Source organism: Chenopodium album, chromosome 18 (assembly GCF_948465745.1).
Source record: "Chenopodium album chromosome 18, dcCheAlbu1.1, whole genome shotgun sequence".
Taxonomy (NCBI): domain Eukaryota; kingdom Viridiplantae; phylum Streptophyta; class Magnoliopsida; order Caryophyllales; family Amaranthaceae; genus Chenopodium; species Chenopodium album.
The window spans coordinates 478469-496063 of record NC_137851.1 but is presented as its reverse complement, the minus strand read 5'-3'; the positions used below and the strand labels follow the sequence as shown (position 1 = coordinate 496063).

Genomic DNA, 17595 nt, shown 5'->3' with positions numbered 1-17595 from the left:
CGGTTTTTGCCAATAGTCCGTCTCCGTCATCCAATCAGTCTTAAGGTACTCCATATCCTTTAGCACATTATATACATTGTGACAATTTTTCTATGAGTTATCGGAAGTTTATTTTAGTTGTTGCTCACACCATGGATCCAACAAGTTTCAAAGAAGCTATGCAATCTGAAGGATGGCGTAAGTCTATGAATGAAGAAATTCGGGCCTTGGAGAACAATCGTACGTGGACTTTGGAGCCTCTTCCCCCGGGTAAAAGGCTCTAGGCAGTCAATGGGTCTATAAGACCAAGTTTCTTTCTAATGGAGAGGTGGAACGCCTCAAATCTCGTTTGGTGGTCTTTGGGAATCATCAGAAAGTAGGTGTAGATTACGATGAAACTTTTGCTTCGGTAGCTAAAATGACAACGGTTCGCACTGTTCTTGCCATTGCAGCCGCAAAGAATTGGGAAATTCATCAAATGGATGTTCACAATGCTTTTCTACATGGTGACTTAGATGAAGAAGTCTACATGAAGCTCCCTCCTGGTTTTCAGAGTTCGGATCCTACTTTGGTTTGCAGATTGAGAAAGTCACTCTATGGTTTGAAGCAAGCTCCTAGATGTTGGTTTGCCAAACTTACCACAGCCTTAAAACAGTATGGTTTCAAACAATCTTACTCTGATTATTCTTTATTCACTCATACTACTCGTGATACTCAGATTACAGTTTTAGTGTATGTTGATGACTTGATTATTTATGGGAATGATTCCGCTGCATTGACTTTTTTTAAGGCCTATTTGAGTGACTGTTTTAAGATGAAGGATCTAGGTCCTTTGAAATATTTTTTGGGGATTGAAGTGGCACGTAGCTCTGCAGGTTTATTTTTATGTCAGCGCAAATATATTCTGGATATTATTTCTAAGACAGGTTTATTAGGAGCAAAGCCTAGTGGTTTTCCCATGGAGCAAAACCACAGATTGGGATTGGCCACATGCGCTTTCTCTCTGATCCAGAATCTTATAGACAACTTGTTGGTTGTCTGATTTATCTTACTGTTACACGCCCTGACTTGGCGTATTCAGTTCATATCTTGTCTCAGTTTATGCAGCAACCTCGTAGTGAACACTGGGATGCAGCTATGAGGGTGGTTCGATACTTGAAAGGGACTCCCGGACAAGGTATTTTATTGAGCTCTGATTGTGACTTAAATATGCAGGGTTGGTGTGATTCAGATTGGGCTGCTTGCCCTCTGACTCGACGATCTTTATCTGGTTGGCTTGTTTTCCTTGGACAATCTCCTATTTCATGGAAAACTAAAAAGCAACCAACTGTTTCTTTCTCTTCTTCGGAGGCCGAGTATAGGTCCATGTCTTCGTGCTCTAAAGAGCTGAAATGGGTGAAGGGCTTGTTGTTCAGTCTTGGAGTACAACATCCAAAGGCGATTAAGTTGTTTTGTGATAATGAAGCAACTCTGCACATCGCAAAGAATCATGTTTTTCATGAACGAACAAAGCACATTGAGATTGATTGTCACTTTGTTCGTGATGCTATTACTGAGGGATGGTTGTCTACATTTCATGTTTCGACTTCTTCGCAGCTTGCTGATATTTTTACAAAGGCTCTTGGGAAAGCACAATTTGATTATCTTCTTTCCAAGTTGGGAACTTTTGATCCCCATGCTCCAACTCGAGGGGGGGTATTGAGATATTATCGTATATTAGGAAGTTTTGGTAGAATATTTCCATATATTTATCTCCTATATTTTAGTTAATTTCCCATGATATCTTTGTAACTCTATATATTCCTTATGATGATCAATTAGAAGGCAAACAATTCTACTCTAATTATTTTCTATTCCTCCCTAATTTATCAATTATGGACCTAGGTGCACTAGCCATCATCAAAGAGAGTTTAGTGTATTGCATAAAGTTAAAGGAAGTTCCATTTTGGCCAAACCTAGAGGTGATCAAAGTTCGCCCGACTTGATTTTGGGTGGAATTTTTAGGCCCGAAAATTTATTTTTTTATGCATATTTAGGACCTGCTCTCTTCAACTTAATTTCAGTTCAATTTAGTTCTTATTCCTTCTCTTATAAACAATTTAATTCACCTTAGTTCAGTTCAGTTCAGTAAATCAAAACAGACCTTTAGTTGATTTTTCAGGCCCAGCATGAAAAGCCTGACCAATTTGGGCAGGTTTGGGCACAAAAAATCCAGCACGAAGATTGACCTAACCCGGCCCGAGAAGTAGACTTAGTTTTTTTTAGTTTCGGCTCAGCCAGAACCCAGCTCGACCCACCCAATGATCAACTCTAGCCAAACCATATATATGGCAATAATAATATATACGAATATAAGCCAAGAAATCAACTCTCGATCTCTTCTTTTATCAACATGGGATGCTCAAACATGTTATTTGAAAAGGATATGCTTTAACAAATAGGGTACGAATAACATACAAAGTAAGTCTAGAAGGCAATAAGTAATAAATTAAACTCTACTATAGTACTATGACTGTAGACCTAATTCAAAAAATATATATAGTCAAAGCAACTCCAATATTTTAGACTTTTTTTTTTTTTTTTTGGTAAAAGATGAACTAGATTAATAAGTAAGTAAACATCAGCAACATTAAGTTTCCAGGGCTGTGCCCTTGAACAAATAACACCACCCTCATCTAGGTTGGGTTCAAAAGTAGTGCCTGAGCACCCAAATCTACTGTTCCAGCATTAGTCATGATATTGTCACCAAAAGACACAGTATTACCACTACAAATTACATCAGTAAGACAATTAGGAGGTAGATTCAAAACACAGATATCCAAAATGCTAATAAAGCTCCAGTCTTCCCTTCTAGATGTTGTTAGATGCAACATAGCTTGCCTGGCCACCACATCTGCTTCCTTGACTTGATCCCTGGGCCCCTTGGATAGCCTTCCCCTTACAATCTGACTTAGCAGGTCCCTGCAAAACAGATAGTGGTTCCCCATTTCATCAAAGGCTTTGCATTGTTGATTTATTCCATTCACTGCTCTTTGACAGTCAGAGATAATCTGGACATCCTGCCATCCTTCTCTCACTGCCCAAGCTAAAGCAGCAGTGATAGCCATGGTTTCAGCCATGAGGGCTGAAGTTGAGTAGGTATGTAAGGCTATGCCCTTAACCCACTGATTTTGCTGGTCCCTGCAGATGCAAGCAAGACTAGTAGCACCATTCTGATCTTTAAATGAAGCATCAACCATTATGCAAAGATTATGGCTCCTGGTTATTTTTGTAACCAAAAAGAAAAAAAAAAATCAAAAGAGGGTGGACGTCATTTATACATGCATGCATCCATGCATGACGACCTAGATCATATATTGTGATCTGACGTGCCGAGTTTGTGATCATAATTGGATGACAATATTAACAACAGTAAGATATGTAGGGGACAGTGGACCCCACACTTAGTTATCTACCTTACCTAATTAATTTGGGGCTGTTAATTCTAAATTTCCGAATGGAGCTTATCTAGCTGGAGCACAAATGTAATTAGTCCAAGGCAATAAAACTAGTACTCGTAGTATATACGTAGTATCTGTATTTGAGTAAGGTTTGATTTGGACATTTGATGCAAATGTAATGCTATAAATTAGAATGCAAATTATTGTCTTATTGGGTCTTTTCAATTATCAATTTATCATGTTATGTTTCATGATTTAATTCAATCCGGCCTATAAAAGAAATTAGGAAGATTTATTGTGTTAATGATTTCCACTATGAATAAATCATTAAATTAATAATTGATCAAATTATATTATTGTAATTTGTAAGCAATGTTGATAGCTTGATAATATAATCATTTTAAAGCATAGAAATATTCTAAATTTTGTAAATAAAAAAAAAAAAAGCATAAAAGGAGAATTGCATGTTTGCTTAATTTCCAAATGGTTGATATTTATTATTTTCATTCCACAAATTTGTTCGTTTTTGATTTATCTATATGACCACAATATTGAATTTGATTAACATAATTGGAGAGCCAATATCCTAGCAAAAGTATTTTATAACTCGGATGAAACAAGTCCAAAAAATATACTTCGTAACAACTAATTTAGAACGTATTCGGTTGTCCGGTTATACACTAGTACATTGCCTAGAAGGTGCTTATCATCAAATTCCACGGTTCATTGTCATTAATAGAGTATTCTTTGATCTGAAATAGAGTTTTCATATCTTTCGAAAGCTTTTTGTGTTTTGGAAAAGGAACCATACCGCAGCAATATAAGCACATCACCTAAATAAAGAAAGAAAAAGAAGTGGGGGAACAACAATGTAAAAAAAGAGGCTGCCTTCCCATAAATAATTAATTAAAAGTTGAATAGAAAAAGAAAACTACTTCCTTTGGAAGTATCCATTATAAGCAACTACCCACATGGTTGTATTATGCTAATCGCTAATTATGCACCAATTTAAGAACTCAGCAAATCATAGCTTACACTTTAAACGAAACAAATTAATTCTAAATTAACAGGAACACACAATGTACTACAAAGGCAAACAGTTCTAATTTAGCACGATTGTGGAACTTTTCACTTAAGTTAAGTTGAATATTTACCAAACAATACTAAGATTGATGCCTTGGATATGCATGGATATGGAGTTGTGTTTATTTTTATTTTATTTTTTTCCCTTTTTTTTTTTTTGTCTGATATCAAAGTTTTATAACTGTGTGTAATCTTTTCGTTGTAATGTTCACTTATCAAAGCACAATAATTTTAGGTAGAATAATTTAATAGTGAAATTATGGTGTGTTTGGCAAAATATAGCCGTGGAGGTAGCTATTAGCTAGTTGTTGTAATAGCGGATAGCTGTGTAATAATTAAAAGATGAGTGTTCAATATATAGCTATTGACTACTAGCTATTAACATATAAAAACATTGTCAAATGCTTATTTTTATTCTTCAGTAGTGATTTGACTTGGTCAAACTACTAAAAAAACTAGTACCGAACAAACCCTACATAGATAAGCATATGTAATGCAAAAAAAAAAAAAAAAAAAAAAAAAGAAGGGAGTAGACGATTTTGTGATTATACTGTGTAACCTTAACTTTTAGCTGTGGGAAGAAATAATTTTGGGAAATTCTCACTGGTAATACTCAACTTCTGTTTTTTCTCAATGGTAGAATGCTAAATTTTGGATTATCATTGGTAATCACTAATTAGTAGTACTAATTTACTGGTAACATTAATGAAACTTTTACCTAAGTCCTTAACCATGGTTACCAATTTAAGTGGGAAATTAGCTGCAAAATGACTTAATTGCCCCTATTTATTTCCCTTAACCACTTATGTCTAATCAAATTTGACAGTTTATGTTGACAAATTTGAATCCCACTATCTTGAGGATACTTGTGCTGTCGAAAATGGAAAGAAAGAACTTGAAGAAGTCCTGCATAGCAGCAGAAACCATTCATTGGTAAGCTCATCCAAATTTATGAGCGTCCTAATAAAGAAAGGAAGGTCAGAGTGCTATGGTTTTTCCGTCCTTCGGAAATATCTAATTTTTTTTGGAGGTGAAAATGTGCTTGAGAATGAGCTATTTTTAGCAAATGGTAGTGGCAGAGGTTTGACAAATATAAATCCCCTGGTAACGTTTTTGCGATTTTATTCTTACATTTACATAGCAGTGGGAGGATGCGCAATAATCGTTGTTGAGCCTCGAAAAGACAATCGAATTTGTTCAAATGACCAAATTCTCACAGAAACTGAAATCATAAACCCAGTAGTTCATACCCAAATTAGATCGAAATCCACCAAATTAAACTCAAAATCAGATCGAAAATTGGAAGAACAAGTGAAGAATATAGATAATTTCTTGTTTAGCCATTGAAGTATTTAGAGAAATTGAGAAGAAGAAGAGTAGGGAATACCGGAATACGATAGAATTGGGGGTTAGGGTTTATATAAAGGGGTAATTGATTAAGGAGGGAAAGCAACATATAACTTTGGAGGGAAGTGATTTTTTAGAAGGATAGGTTCGTAATTTTGTTATTAGTAAACTATGGTTAGTCAATAATTAGGTAAAAGTTTCATTAATGTTACCAGTAAATTAGTACTACTAATTAGTGATTACCAATGATAATCCAAAATTTAGCATTCTACCATTGAGAAAAAACAGAAGTTGAGTGTTACCGGTGAGAATTTGTAAAAAATAAACTTGGATTAAAAATTAGAATATAAAATTTATTTATTTATTACCATTAGGGGTGTTCAAAATTTGGTCTTAACCGAAAAAATGAACCGGACCACACCGAATTACTGATCCGGTCTTCGTCTTGAAATTTAATTTTCCGGCCCGGTCCAAAATCCTATTAAAACTGGTCTTGAATCGGATCGATTTTTTGCTTAAAATTATGCTTAAAACCTTAAATAATGGCTAAAACTATCTTTAATAAACTTTGAAACTTTAACTGTATAAGCTTTTTTGTATAGTACTTTAAAAAAAAAAAAGTAAAATGTAGTTTATAGGTTACTTTTTTTTTAGTATTTCATATAGAGTAAAATATAATTAAAAATTTAGATTTTTTTAAAAAAATTCTTAAATCGGTCCAAAGCAATCCAGTCCAGGTTTTGGATTGATTCTTTCAGTCCAGTCTGAGTTTAGTCTCAACTTAATCAGTCCGGCCTTCGATTTTTGAAATTTAAATTTTCGGTCATCGGTCCGATCCGGTCTTGGACCGATGAACAACCCTAATTACCATGTACTATGTACTTTGTACGTATATTTTTTGCAAAAAAATATTTATTTCATTTTATGTTAGTAGAATAGCAGTGCACAAATCATTTTAAACATTGAAATTAAAACTTTGTTGTTGTTATCAGCCCTTCACTTTGGATCTTGGAATTAATTCCATTTAAAACTTTGTTGTTGTTTACTTAATTATTTTGGATTTTGGAATTAAAACTTTGTTGTTGTTGTTGTTGTTGTTGTTTTAGTAGGAGCAGTAATCAATGTTGAAGAAGTAGAGGAAATGACAATGCTAAAATTAAAATAACTTTATTATGAGAAAAAGCAAATCAAAAAGCTCACTATTGACAGAGACAGACTATGTAAAATATCCATGACTTGCATACTTTGAAAAAAATAAATAATAAATAAATAAATAAATAACTGCTACCACTTTTATTTTTATTTTTTAAAATTATTTTTGATATTTTGTTTGTTCAAGGCCATGGTTTTATAGGAATGAGAGAGAGACAAAAGAGAGTGAGTGAGAGTGAAAGCAAGAAAAATGTGAAGTGAAGATTTATAACAAGCTCCATTAAAACAAAAAACAGGGCAATTTCTAACTACTTCTTGTTTATGTCTTCTTCCTTCTTTTAATTATTTTGTGAGAAACAACATTTGCAATTTTTTTGGAATTTATTGAAAAAGTGAACAAAAAATGAGCAAAGTTATTATTTTTTTGTTTGCTTTTCTCCAACATCAAAATTCATACATTGAAGCAAGAACAATTTCCCCTGTTTCATCTCCCCTGTTTTCACCTCTAAGTTCTCCAATTTCACCTTCATTGGCGGAATTTTCTCCAGGTAATGTACTTAAAGTTCTCTACTTTTCCCCATCATTAGTACTGATTTGAGCTTAATTACAATTTAATTGTCTTCAATTTTGAGGGGGCCACTTCAAAATTCAAAAAAAAAAAAAAAAAAAAATCCCTAGAACAGTTATGACCCATAACATTAAATTTAATTTTTGCACTATATTATTATTGCAACATTTTATCTTCAAATTAATGTATGTTATAATTAACATTATCTTTCTTGCTCCCATGTAGCTCTCATAAATCATCTGTTTTTATTTATTTAATTGTGAAGTGGGAGTTTTGCTAATTTTGCAATTTTTGATCCCAAATTTGCAATTTATTTATGTTGGATATATATTCTTTACAATTTAATTAGTTTGGATGTTAATTTATTTGATTTGATGAACAGGAATTGAAGTGGGTGGTGGAAATACAAAAATGAATTCAAATACTAGACTGAAAGTAGCCCTAATTGTTGCTTGTGCTTCAGTTGGTGTTGTTATGTTATCTTTGTTTTGTTTGTGGATTTTTTATAAGAGGAATCATGGCAATAAACCCAGAAAGAAGCATGATATAAAATCAGGTAAATTTGGTATTTTTGGACTACAAATTTACCTTTTATGGTAAGATCTTGTTATTTTCTATGAATATGGACTTACGGTTATTCTTGTGTATGTTGTTTACATTGGTGGGATTCAAATAATGAAGATTTTGTCAATCGATTTTCGTTCAATCAATCAAAGGGTAGCTTGAATTCATTGAAAATGAGTAGCAAATTAGGAGGGTGTGTCTCTAATATGGAGTATAAGATGCTAGAGGCTGCCACCGGCAATTTCGACGAAAATAATGTATTGGGCGTGGGTGGTTTTGGATGTGTGTATAAAGCTAAGCTTGATGGTGATTGTTATGTTGCTGTGAAGAAAATTAATGTGGGTGTACAAGAAGCCGAAAAAGAATTTGAGGTACTATCAATTTGTTGTTTCTAAGCTTGCATTTTTTGTTTAAGATGATGAATTTGCAATTGTTCTAATTGTATATTCCTATGTTGGGTTGTAATTACACAATTGCAGAATGAGATTTCGTTGTTAAGTAAAATTCGGCATCAGAATATCATAACTCTTTTGGGCTGTTGCATACATGGTGACACAAGATTTCTTGTGTATGAACTTATGGAAAATGGATGCCTAGAAACTCAGTTGCACGGTAATATTTCAGAACTCAGAACACTCATATGTTATGTTACTCAGACTTGGGTACTTATGTCTAACAAGGGTATGTGTACTGTCAGTCTGTAAATCTAGTATCAGACTTGGTTGCTTTATGAAAAATTTCCATGTTTTTGGTCCAGAATGAATTGGGAAGTGTCCATACCCTTGTTAGATTGTCAAGGATCCAAGCATCCTCTTGAGGTGAAATGCAGAGTCCGGGTGGCATAACTCATATCAGTCATATGACTATATGGGATAGTACTGTCAAAACTTAAAACTAAATGTATTATAGGATGAAAGGATGGAGAACCTAATATTTGTATTCGATCAATGCTCTAGGCGTTTCTCGAGGATCTTCTTTAACTTGGCATATCCGAATGAAGATTGCTCTTGATATTGCAAGGTGACATTTTAAAACAATATAGATACATTCACTTGTGTTAAACTTTGGTTTTTTTAATCGCATGACGACAAATTTGTATGTCTTGATCCAGAGGGCTAGAATATCTACATGAGCACTGTAACCCTCCAGTCATTCATAGAGATCTGAAATCATCTAATATCCTTCTGGATGCCGAGCTTAATGCCAAGGTTAATACCTTATATTTGTTTATTGATTATTATATAATCAATTGAGTATTAAATTATCGGTAGTTTGAACTTCTAAGCATTTTAATGATTCACTGATGTTGCTTTATCCGACCTCACCCCATTTACTTTATCTTTGCTAGCTTTCGGATTTTGGTTTTGCTATCACCAATGGACCTCATATCAAGAACAATATCAAGCTCTCAGGCACCTTAGGGTATGTGGCACCCGAGTACCTTTTAGATGGTAAGTCAACTAAGCCTGCTCAGCATGCATGGTAAACTGTAAATTCTCTAATCTGGCTGCTTAGCTTTTGTCTAACAGTATATTTCTTTCATCGAGAATTAGAGATGCATTTTAATGGCTTTGTCGGGTTGTTAAGTTGCTTTGTTTAATAAACTCTTAGAATAATATGATCTAAGTAGGTGTATATGAATAGTACTTTTGTGATTTATATTTAATTTCAATTGCATATGGGTGCACATGTTATGCTGCTGAATAGCAGGTGGGTCAATAATGCTATGTAATCTGTTCTTACAAAAAACATTTACATGGTTTATTAGCTGATCTCTTTGCCGCCATATTCTTGCTGGACTGAGATTACCTCGGTCCACTATATTAATTGTCAGCAACACAGAAACTTTAGAAACCAGAATATTCTAGACCTCTATGTTGAATTCTCTGGCTTGAATACTGAAGTTACGAAGGAATCGTACATTACAAATTCAAATGATTTTTGTGGCCTAGATTGCACTTGGTTAAAAAGAATCACTTAGTGTGTAAGCATTATAGGAATCAGTTTGCCATGTTTCGGTTTGTTCCTTTCTCCAAAGTTTATTTACCACTAAAGTTGTTTAGTATAGGATAAGTTATAATAAGTCATAAGGTGAATTTTGGTGAAAAGAACAATGCTGTTAAAGACGATAATTTGTTTACTCTAAATATCTGACAATTTGACTGACAACTGAGGCTATGCTCTTAGCAGTTTGTTTTTGAATATATGATTAATTAAGGGGTTTTGTATGTTTCCAGGTAAATTGACTGATAAAAGTGATGTTTATGCATTTGGAGTGGTGCTTTTAGAGCTTCTCCTTGGGAGAAAGCCTGTAGAAAAACTTTCACCGTCTCAATGCCAATCCATTGTGACATGGGTATGTATAATGTGCTCTAATGCATGGCAATATATCGAGTGATAAGGTTTTTAAGTCTGAAGTTCAATCTATTGCAGGCAATGCCTCAATTGACAGACAGATCAAAGCTTCCGAACATCGTGGATCCCGTTATCAGAGACACCATGGATCCTAAGCATTTGTACCAAGTAAAATTTTCACACTTCCCTTTTACTTCCTTATTTATTGTAGGCCCTAACAATCTGAATTTGGTTCTTTAAAATTTTCATTAAGAAAAGTACTCTGTACTTGTTAAGTGAAGGTCATAGTCAAAATTAAGGATAGAAAGTGAACCAAATAGTCTTTGTAATATTTGGTTTATCATAGTCTCTCTATTATTTGATTCAGTGAAGAAACTTTGAAAGATACTCCGTACAATAATAATCTACCATTAGTATTTTAGGGGAAACCGAAAATGTAATGGTTGACAAATAATCTGCAGGACAAATAATCTGCAGGACAATTAATCTGTTCCTATAGATCCATGCTTAAACTTGCTAAGAAAACAGTTTCTCCTGCAATTTTGTAGGTAGCTGCTGTGGCTGTCTTATGCGTGCAGCCAGAACCAAGTTACCGTCCATTGATTATCGATGTTATGCATTCACTTGTTCCGCTCGTTCCAGTTGAGCTTGGAGGTACTCTAAGAATTAACCAGCGCGCTAATACAAGGGCCTCAGAAACATGTATGGAGCAACAGACAGCTTAGGAGGTTAAAGAAGAACTACATTCCTCACAATTTTGAACTGCGCTATTGTCAGAGTCCGACCTCTCCTGCTTATCTTCCTATATCATCAAGTTTTTCTCCTCCTCTTCTTTTCCTTTGAGTTACCCGCCATATCTCTTTATTTAAGTCATTGTTAAGTTCAGATTGTGTCTTGGTTTAGCAACCAAGTTTGTAAATTGACACACATAAAGATGAATCTGTTGCATTTGTGAATAGAAAATGCAGTATATTATACATGTTCTGCTCATGTAATTACTTTCAGAGTTGGCCTACATCTTGAAATTCATAGATTGTGTGTGTTCATGAACTTTACAAACTAACCCAACACAATAAAGGTGGATCCAAACCTTAAATGTATCTCAATGTAGATAACTTGATTTTCACGATGTGATACGGATTAGTTCCCCACCTGAAAGATGACTCGGGTAGTATTAACTGAATTTTCATAATAAATACGGAGTAATTGACAATAAACCCAAACGCGACTTGAATTAAACCTAATTCACACGATCTGTTTGTAAATTCGATATGCTTGGATAGTGAAAGAGAGCTACGTGGTATTGAGGGCCGATGATGTCAGCTAAAAAATTAAATTCAAGGAGCATGATGCATTGAAGTTAATTACAATGGAAGTTAATCACATTGGTACTTGAAAAGGACTTGATTAGAATAGAGAAAAGAAAAGGCCATAGTGTCGGGTACCTAATACGAGTAATTATTAAAGATCAACTCAATCAACAATTTTGACTAATAATAATGCTAAGCCAACTACTATTATAGCTTATGGCTGTAAAGCCATACCTGTTTCATACTTCCCTCTAGTTTAGAACCATGTGAGAATTGTGTACAAATGATCAATTTTCTATTGTATATTGGTAAAGTTTTCCGACTTAATTTTCCTTGATCATGTAATCCACAAATAATAAAATAAAATTGATTCATCATTTTATGAAGTTTTCATGTTTTTGTGTTTTATTTACCTAACATGACCTTGTTTCACTGATTAATCCTCGTTTATAACTCATTTTAGTTGTAAATTAAACTCGGAAGACTATAATGACTTCTTGAAAGACTTGCAAAGAAAGCTGGCAAGTGGCAACAATTTAGACTATAATGACCATTGTGCACACTGATGGGTGGTGATGCGCGGTGGGTGGGAGATCTTGTGGAAAGTTTCAGAGTGAGAAATTTGGGTAATGATCATCAAGTAGTACATATACAGAAAATGTTGATAACAATGGAGTTTTCAAAGTAAGATAATTGTTACAAATATAACCCTCCAAACAAAACTAACAACAGTGCACATTGCTTCAAGAAGAGAGCACATAGTGTACATTATTACAAATTCTCGCAGTCAAGATGAACACTCACCAAAAATTTTGAAGGTGTATTCCTAGCCTTCATGCGTATAGTGTATAATTAATTATCTTTTAACTAACATTGTAGTATGAGTCGATGATGGCATCAGCAAGATACTCGCATTTGGCTGCGGATAAACCAGCCAGTGATATTCTCCCATCCTTCGTCATGTATATATGCCACTTATCTGTCATATTATCACTCTGGTAAAAACAAGAGGATGAAATGAGTAATGGCACATTCGCAGATAGATGCTAATTTGACAGATCTCAATAATACTACAACCTGGAAAGAAAATTACCTGAGCTTTGTTTAGGCCAGTGAATGAGAACATGCCTATCTGTTTAAGAATAAATGACCAATCCTTCCCACTCTTATCTTTTGAAGTGATGTTGTCGTACAACAACTGCCTTACACTCTTTATCCTACCAGCCATCATTTCCATCTCTTCTTTCCATTCATTGAAAAGCTCTGGATTGCCCACAACGTCAGCAACAATCCTAGCCCCATGAACGGGAGGATTTGAGTACATAGGACGTGCAATCCTTTTCAATTGGCTCTTTACCCTGAAAGATCACACCAGCTCTTTTAGTAAAATTAAATTAAACAAGACACAAAACTAGTTTCCTTTGTTGGAAAGTTTCCATTTTGGTGCCTTGAAGTATGACATGTCTCACGCAACTCCTAATTTCACATTAGGAATCTTGAATGTCAAGTCATAATGTAAAGGGAATTTGGACGGTGATAGTATTAGGTCACTAAAGTCAAAATAACTTTACAATCTCAGGTCACCAAGTAAAATATATAAATTGCAGAAACTAATAGTAAAACGGATATTATCAGAGCTTCAAGCTCATGACGCATAAGTTTTAGTTTCTGTGATCAGCATGCTTAATCCAACAAAGCATGATTTTGTGAAAGCTGAGAATTGAAGTAAGGATGCAAGAACTTGTTTTTACCTAGCAGCAGCATCTGCCGATGAGCAGACAACATTGATTGCACCTATTCTTTCCGAGTAAAGACCAAGATTTTTACTGTAAGATTGAGCAACCAGTAATTCCATACCACGAGCAGCAAACATCCTCATAGATGATGCATCTTTGTCAAGGCTACCACTTGCAAAACCCTACAACACAGATTACCAAGTGATTAACTAGGAGTTGCGTTGAAAGTTCCACACAGCGTAGGGTGCTGAATAATCACTATGACATGTAGTAAGGGATTTGACCGTAAGGGATGGAGGAGGAAGATTTTTGTGGATGACTATACCGAATAATCACTTTTGGTTCACGTAGCTGACCTCACTTATGGGATTAAGGCTTTGATTGATTGATATGACATGTAGTAAGGATGACAGATTGACAGGATTTTCAAATCAAGCATACTCTAAAAGAGGGAGGAAAATGGAGAGGCTGAATGGCTCCCAAAGAGTAGATATAACAATTAACTTTTTTTTTGTTTGTTTGTAAATTTTTACATTGTTCCTTGTATTGAATGACAACGCGGGTTTAGTCAAACAAGAATATTACCTCAAAAGATCTCATAATTCAGGTTTCTCATCCTTATAAAGAAAAGATCACACAAAAAACAACCTTTGTCTGGTTTTAATAATTTTAGGTTCTAGTCAGTGACTTTCCAATACTTTATCAGCATGGCACTTCAGAAATCAAAGGCATATAAAATTTTTTAAGACTGCTAGAAACTTTACACTTCACCAATGTAGATGCTTGTGCTGATGAACATAATTGATGCAAGTTGTTGAACATTGAAGAGAAATACCTGATAAGCAACATCAAAGAATGGAATATGGCTCTTCTCCTGAATGACATCGGCAATTTTTTCCCATTGTTCAGGAGTTGGATCAATTCCGGTGGGGTTGTGTGCACAGCCATGGAGTAAAATAAATGATCCTTCAGGAGCTGCCTGAAACCATTAGAATCTAAGTAGTTAAATTAAAAAAATCCAGATAAATAAGCAAATAAGAAAAAAGATTGCTTTCTAATGGAATTCCACATCCAAACTCAAATCTTCAAGTGTCAAGCAGGTCTAAGGAGTATATAAAAACCAATATAAAAGTATTTGTATTTCAGCTTATAGAGTCCATCTCTAATGGAGCAGAAAGAGTCATCATAAACAATTTGTAACTAAGGTAATACCAGTACTCCATAATAGACAGAATAAAGATGAATATATTTCTTTACTCCTTATCTAGCATGAAGTTGCAGAACCTAAAGCATTCCAATGAAGGGTTGTCTAAGAAAAAACTTCTTTCTATTAGCAGGGTAGACTGCATATATTTGACCCCTCCACCTTTCCTAGGGAAAGAGCCTCATTCGAGACGTCATAGCCTCCCTTTTATCTAGAGTTGAACATTTGATACATTTCGATTGCAAAAGATTTTTAAATACCTATCCACATTTTGGTTTGCTCCTCATCAGCCTGACAGCCTCTTTTTCAATACCAAACAAAACACATAAGAAAACCACATAAAATCAATGTCGAAGTCAGAAAGTATCGCAATTGAGCTCATATTCTAGAAAACATATTTGTAGTGGGAGTATAAATGTTCCATGCGACAAAACAGCCAAGTATATATCCAAAGGGTAACAAAAATGCCATTTATGTTGTAAGTGTACAAACTGAATTAAATCTAAAACTTCTTAAAGGCTTGTGAAAGGTAGCATCAGAGGAGTCGATAATTTGTGGCAAGCTATGCTACTCAAATAGAGCCAAAGAGGGTAAAAGGAATGAGGAAACATGAACAAAATGATGATTGTTTACTAATAAATTGCAAATGTCACATAGCACATCTCCATCTTACCTTAATATCTGCTATCATCCCCTCAAAATCCAAACCAACTGTTTTAGGATCATAGTATCTGTACTCAGACCATGGAACTTTGGCATCATTGAAAATATTTTTGTGGTTGCCTGCACCATAAAGAAACTTCAGTCTAAGTCATTATATGCATGGAGAATATGAGTTAATCAAGACATTCTCACTGGATAAGGAGTGAAGAGCTAAAGATACATACCCCATGTTGGAGATGATATCAACACTTTTGCCCCAGGGAAATATCGTTCAATGAGTGCTGCTGCAAGGCGAAGAGAGCCAGTTCCTGAAAGACTTTGGACAGTTGCAACCTAGACAAGAAAACAAGTTCAGCTACATTTCAAATAAGACACAGGGCATCCTTTTTCATCTTTTTAAGAACTAGAATAAAATCAAAACAATCCCTTCACCCCCAAATAAAAGGGCAAATCAATGAGATTATCTACAGCAGGTAATGAAAGAGAGATTAGTTGCCTTTTCAGCATACATACTCTTTGTTCTTTCAGAACCGCATTGTCAGCTCCAAACAACAATTCTGCAGTCACTTTGTTAAACGCAGCCAATCCTTCAATTGGCAGATACTGCACAGAGAAATCAACACGTCGTAAGCAAATGATGAGAAAAGTATGAATGAGGAAACTCCACATCCATTCAGCAATTCAGCATACCTCCTTGTTTTCTCCTCTCTCCAGCATAAGATTCTCCGCCTGAAAGCAAACCCAAACAAAATCATGTACGACTCAAGCATTTACAAAATACTGCAAAAACTAAGCAACATTTGATCTAGAGTAAGCAGTAGACTGGAACAAAGAATAGACACCAAATTACAACCACCATTGACTTCAGCGTGTAATCAGTAAAAGACCAAAAAATTAGCATCACTAATTCAAGAAATGCATAAAAAAGGAATTAAGTACATATTACACACAAAGACCAAGTCTGACCTTCTTGACAACATTCAGTACGTAAGGCTGGAGTTCTTCGGTTCGATAGGCTCCAACACCAAGATTGAGCTTCTTTTCATCCTTATCAGCTTTAAAAGCTTCCGAAACACCTAAAATAGGGTCTGCAGGAGCCATTGATATACCATCAAAACGAGAAACATTGACGGTGGCAACCATACTAACCCGACTGAAAGACTGCAATAGGAGGACCAAACACATAAAAACAATAAGCATACAATGAAGATCACAATCTTTGTTTATAGTAAAGCTCAACCAAGAAAAACCCTCCAATCCACCCATTTTCTCCCCCCTGAGCCTAAAATGATTAAATTGAATATTGTTTACAGTAAAGTTCAGAATCATCCATGAAATTTGGCCACTGATAAAAGCATCATTACACTCAAAGTAACAATTTCAGCATGAAATTAAGATAACGAGGCCCAATATGCAGTAAGATCAACATTACAGCATAAATTGGCATGAACCTCAGTGCACATTGTAGAAATTGAATGAATCAAATTCAGTAACTAAAAATGGTTCAATACAAGCGATAATTCCGAGGAAGCTATCAAATTATATAATTATAGTGAAATGTCTCTCAAGATCAAAAAATCTTTAAAACGATATAACCAAGATAAAAATAACAACTTTCTGACAAATCACAGGTAAAACATCAGTAAAACCCAATTGAACAAAATGATCAAATGTAAATTGGGAATACTAATTACCTGCAATTTAAAAGCTGCATTTCTCTTATCTCCCTTGATAAAAGCATTGGAATCACAGCTGCTCAATTTCACCCTTCCCTAAAAGAAAAAAAAAAAAAACAAAACTTTATTTAAAAAACCCAAAGTAATAAAAAAAAAAAAAAAAAAAGAAGAAGGGGAAGAGGAAGAAACCTTGTTAGAAGGAAGTTGAAGAGAAAGAGAAGCAGCAGAAGATGCAATTGATGAAGCCATCTGAAAAACCCACAAAAATTAATCAACAAATCCTGAACCATTTTCTTTCTTTTCAGTTGTTTTTAGATTGTTTTAACCAGGAATTTTCCGAGTGAGATTAATGATGATTGAAAAGATAGTTAAAGTGAGAGAAAAGAAGGAAAGAGGAGAGAGAAAAGAGTACCTTAATAAAAGCTTCAAAGGACAGCAACAGAGGAAGTAAAGATTAAGAGAGAGAGAAAGACAGAGTGAGTGAGTGGGGAAGAAATGAGTTTGGAAGGGGCGATAAT

At 34.7% G+C, this 17595-nt stretch overlaps 2 protein-coding genes across 2 annotated transcripts; one reads left to right on the top strand and one right to left on the bottom strand.

Annotated features, from left to right (window-relative positions):
* The first annotated feature begins 7201 nt into the window (after positions 1 to 7201).
* On the top strand, positions 7202 to 11495 carry LOC145592551 (putative receptor-like protein kinase At1g80640). The gene is made up of 10 exons (XM_081649050.1): positions 7202 to 7549; positions 7952 to 8125; positions 8251 to 8504; positions 8613 to 8745; positions 9090 to 9153; positions 9245 to 9341; positions 9482 to 9584; positions 10371 to 10489; positions 10567 to 10656; positions 11037 to 11495. Exons 1-10 carry the CDS (start codon positions 7405 to 7407, stop codon positions 11211 to 11213), a joined length of 1356 nt encoding a protein of 451 aa, XP_081505176.1. The 5' UTR covers positions 7202 to 7404; the 3' UTR covers positions 11214 to 11495.
* A 917-nt stretch (positions 11496 to 12412) lies between these two features.
* Positions 12413 to 17583, bottom strand: LOC145591081 (aspartate aminotransferase, chloroplastic-like). The gene is made up of 12 exons (XM_081647470.1): positions 17490 to 17583; positions 17267 to 17326; positions 17096 to 17173; positions 16368 to 16562; positions 16092 to 16130; positions 15915 to 16004; positions 15626 to 15734; positions 15412 to 15521; positions 14370 to 14513; positions 13550 to 13716; positions 12892 to 13156; positions 12413 to 12793 (listed from the first exon to the last, which is right to left on the bottom strand). Exons 2-12 carry the CDS (start codon positions 17324 to 17326, stop codon positions 12662 to 12664), a joined length of 1389 nt encoding a protein of 462 aa, XP_081503596.1. The 5' UTR covers positions 17490 to 17583; the 3' UTR covers positions 12413 to 12661.
* Positions 17584 to 17595: the final 12 nt, after the last annotated feature.